At 29.2% G+C, this 4,718-nt stretch overlaps 1 protein-coding gene across 1 annotated transcript in view; it reads left to right on the forward strand.

Annotated features, from left to right (window-relative positions):
- The first annotated feature begins 1,539 nt into the window (after positions 1-1,539).
- LOC119840849 overlaps positions 1,540-4,718 on the forward strand; it is a 7,771-nt gene continuing 4,592 nt past the window's right edge. The window contains exons 1-2 of the mRNA XM_038367622.1: positions 1,540-1,782; positions 3,875-4,063. Of these exons, the coding sequence (XP_038223550.1) occupies positions 1,728-1,782; positions 3,875-4,063 (244 nt within the window). The 5' untranslated portion in view covers positions 1,540-1,727. The remainder of the gene's footprint in view (positions 1,783-3,874; positions 4,064-4,718) is intronic.

The following is a 4,718-nucleotide window of genomic DNA, read 5'->3' on the forward strand; positions in this document are numbered from 1 at the left end:
TTCAATCTTACATTCAATCATTGTTACAATTTGTTTTTTTACGATTTGTGCAGGATTTTGTCGTTGTTTGTTATTGTCATTGAATTTTAAAGTTATGATTTTTCAAAAAAAAATTATTGTGTTTGATTATTAGTGAGCGTAACTCAATTTTGACTTAAAATTTCCTCTTAAGTCAAAAAGGCTTAAAATTATTTAAAATATGTCATCTACATTTATATATCGCGCGTCAATAGAAGTGCTACACACAATTTAAAGTAAATAGTATAATGTTAAGGTTAATAGGGTAAATCCTTGTTGATATATACTTTTTTATTAGATAGAATATAGTTTAAGTAGAAATTAAAAATTTATTGGTTATAACTTACTTTTTTCGGTGTAAATAGTATCTAAATATATACACAGTTAATATAAAAATACGTGCTTATTTCTCTTATTTTATTAGGACAATCGATTTTTATTCTCTTTACTCTATTATCAAAATCTATTACAAAGTATATAAAAAATGTGAAGTTTTAAATGTTTGATTACAAGAAGATTATATAACTAACTATACGCTCGTCCTGGCTCCGCTCCGCTTATCAAGATTTCTGTTTCATCCTAAGGGAGCATTTAATCGGAATAAAAATTACCCTGTCACCCAAGTCAGCTCATACCCTGTCTGTATACCAATTATCATCAAAATCCGTTCAGTAGTTTCAGCGTGATTGACGAACAAATATCCAAATAAACAAATATTCACATTTATAATATTAGTCTGGTGAAACATTACCACTAATTGTTTTACAGTAAGAATTTATAAAACTATAATATTCCATAACACACCCATGTATAATAAAATAGTAACTAGACCATGTCGTACATTAAATATTAAAAAAAAACAGCTACATATTAGATATATTTTAGTATACAGTTTAGATTTTTGTAGACCCCAAAACAATGATTATTTGTTTGTTTGATCATCTGTTTATATTTGCGTCAATCACGTTAATACCACGGAGCTGATTATGAAATAAATTTATATTATGTATACAATATTTCGTTTAACTCATAGTCTCCATTTTATATGAAAGATTGAAAGAAATAATAATAACAAATAACACGCGCTAAGCCGTGGGCGGAAATATTCGTTTAAGTAACTACTTATGTGCAAATTGAATTTTGTATTTTGTGATGATGAAAAAAAGGTTTTGATTCTCATTTCTCAAGGTAGTTCCATTATCTAGTAATATTATATTGATCAAGCTTACTTGATATCAATTTTAAAAAGGCAAAAAGTGACAAAATAAAATATTAACTTCTTTGTTAAATGTCTAAAGTAATGAACAAAATTCCAAAATACAAAACGTGACTCTACATATTGTATTTATAGATTGAAGTATTTTTCCTTTACTACGGAACAACGTTCTAATGAGTATTTCGTTTTAACAAAAGAATTTATTCATGAAGGTTGTATTAAAAACAAAATCCCAACTAACAGTAATTGCGTCAAGTGAAAGAATGCTTTACACTCGTTTAATTTGAAAAACGCGAAGGGGGTTGCGAGGTCAGCTGAGTGGGCTTACTCCTCCCGTACCTAATAGGTATATACGATACGATCTTATGGAGTGCGCAGTCGAGTTTAGTTGTAGTAGTTGACTCGGTGCCTTGTGAGGTGGTACTCGTCAAAACTTTCCCTTAAAACCTCGTATATTTGATCAATGGCATTCTAAATATACAAACCACGCACCATGGGCTGCACTAGCAGCGCTCCAAATATGGCTGATATACAAACTAATGCAACAGGTATTAAATAATATATCTCGAGCACTTTACTTCACTTACTGTTTTACCACACTGACGTACAAGATTCTCAGTGAATCACATAAGCCTTAGCCTTATTAATAGCCTTAATAACAGAAATCGTAAACATCATTAATTTTTGACCAGCCGACCAGTATTGTTATTATGAATTACAATGTACCTTTTTAGTATACCAAGCAAGCTACGAAGACGAAGAGAATATGAGTAAAACCTTGATGCTAAATATACAATTTTCCAACCATTCGTAGCGGTGCGAGATTCAATTTGAATTAGATATGCAAAGTTAACCAACCCAGCAGATACGGAATTGTGTAATTTCTTACCTTTAAGAATGTCCTAGTAATAAATAATAATAATAAAAAATATGAAAAACTTGTAATGAGAACCTCTACTTACTTTAACCTTTAAAATATGTGTTAATTAGATATTATGAACTTAAAAACATAGAAAAAAATTCTCTAAATTTTTCACTTAAGCTTTCTTAAAAGGTTCACTCTCAATATTCAAAGTATCGTCTGTGTGCGTTATATTTGTAGATATTAAATTAAGTAAATGGTACTACTGCGGTCGTTTTTCTACTAGGAAATGTTAACTGCCATGAAAGTGGATGTCGGAAACAGTATCGCCTGTAATAACTTACCACGCCATACTACTATCTGCGGACATACCTACCACTTTTTCTTATCGCAAGGAGATGCTATGTTTTTGCATATTTCCTTTTAAAATATATCTTTCGCGTTTATATGCGTTTTCCTTATCTACTGTATGACTATTGAAATGTGTGTTTTTTAAATACATTAATCTTCGAATAGATTTTAACACGAAAATAAGTACTTAATCTAAAAACATTTATGTTCTGAAAAATAGTATTGAGGAAAATTTAAAGAAACATTTATTGGTGCGTTACGCCCTCATACGCCTAACTCATACATGTACCTATACGAGTATATATTTAATTACTTATCTTGACATGAGGATGATCAATTTAAAATATGTGACACTCATATTTTAAAAGCACTTTGAAAAGAAGCTTAATTACGAGCATTATAGCGTATTTAAGGGCGTCTCTTGATACCGGCTTTATTGAGTGCCATTTGCTAACATAATGGAATTCTTGTTGATATAATAAAACCGAAGGAAAACTCAGTAAGTAAGTATAGGATTAACTCCGTAGTATAGGTAGATAGCCACTTAGTTTATTTGTATGTACATCCAATTCTTAAAAAAAGCTAATGATAAGGTAAAATAGTGACATCAATAAGGACAGGTCTTAAAAGAAAAGAATCTAAAAAGCCCTACAGGATCTTTTTGTCAAAGGGATGAATGTACGGGTAGTATATATTATTATCTTATTACATAATAATATATACAACCAGGTATGTGTACCTAGCAACATTACTATAGAAAAATAAGTACTTACCAATATAGTACTAGACTAATGATAGACTATAGGAATTTGCGGCCAAAAATAGCGCTGTGTGTTTGTATGGTAAACTTATTACCTACTTCTTGTATAGGCGGTGCTTGATAGACAGCAGACACCTAATCTGGTCTGACACGGTAATTACTAAGACGTATTGATTCGCACATAAACCAATGATAAGTATTAAGTAAGATCTATACCTATATTGTTGAGCGAAGCTTTGTTGATAATTTATTAATTTCTATTTATAAACAATAACATTAATATCTTGCTCTAAAATATTAGTATTTATAGATATTTACGTGTAGTACTTATTTAGACAAAAAACATTATTTACTTAAAAAAACTTTACGAAGTTGTAGTAGGTATTATTGCAATAGATTATAGCTTTATGATGGGTTGTATGAAGGTAATTAAATATACAAATTTTGAAGAATAAAAGATAAATTTAAGTTTATTTCGAATACACATTTACGTTTTAGCAATACGATTAAACAGCAATTAATAATTTTACAGTCCTCATATTAATATATAATACAAATACTCATATTATTAAATATTTATTTTGTATTAAATTATGCATATAAATCAACCATTTAGGTATAAAGCTATCTAGATTTTTAAGTAACTTACTTTATATTCTACTTTCAGAAGAAACAAAATACCAAAAGGGTAATGAAATTGACAACACGAAAACGAAGACCAATGTTGATACAAAGTTAGAAGGTCAAAATAATATTGAAGCGCTTCCTTCGTGTGATACTTTTACGGAACATATACAATTAGCTATTAATAATAATTCTACTAAAATTAATTATGATATGGAAGGAGAAGTCAAAGGTGAGTCGTATTTTTAAGCAAAATTGTTAAGAAAATAAACATATCATTATTATGTATCTAAAAACTTTCTCTACATAATACCTATAATATGTTGTGCCTTCTAATAATTTTATGAATTTCATTTCAAAAACTGCAACTGCGACATTGTTTTTTTAAAGTGCCTGATTTATTAAAAAAATGTAGACGAGTGCCATTGAAAATTTTCTAAAGAAATTAAATTATGCAAAGCAAAACAAAGGCGAGGGTGCTATTTGCTATTTAAAGCAAGAATTTAGATATGCAAGACCTAACAATAAACATGCCTTATAACGAATGTACCTAGTCGTTAGGTTTATTAAATATAGTCAGCTAAACTTTAATTTCATTGGACTGCTTTGTTCACATTTAAAAGTGTTACATTATACTTTTGTAGTTTAAAATTGCTAGTACATTTCAGACTTCACCTTCAAAGTAGCGTGACTGTTTTATTGTCTGTTAACTGAAATATTTACATATTCAATTACTTCCTTATTTAAGAAACTAAGAGACAAATTTAATGGTTTAAAATAGAATAGGTACATTTATTACTAATTACTAGGTCACTTGGTAGCTACTATGATAATAATATAATAATAATAGGCCCGCAGGGCATCTTGTGGCGAGGTGACGGGGAGTA

The sequence above is a fragment of the Zerene cesonia genome, chromosome 7 (genome assembly GCF_012273895.1).
Source record: "Zerene cesonia ecotype Mississippi chromosome 7, Zerene_cesonia_1.1, whole genome shotgun sequence".
In the NCBI taxonomy this organism is placed as follows: Eukaryota; Metazoa; Arthropoda; class Insecta; order Lepidoptera; family Pieridae; genus Zerene; species Zerene cesonia.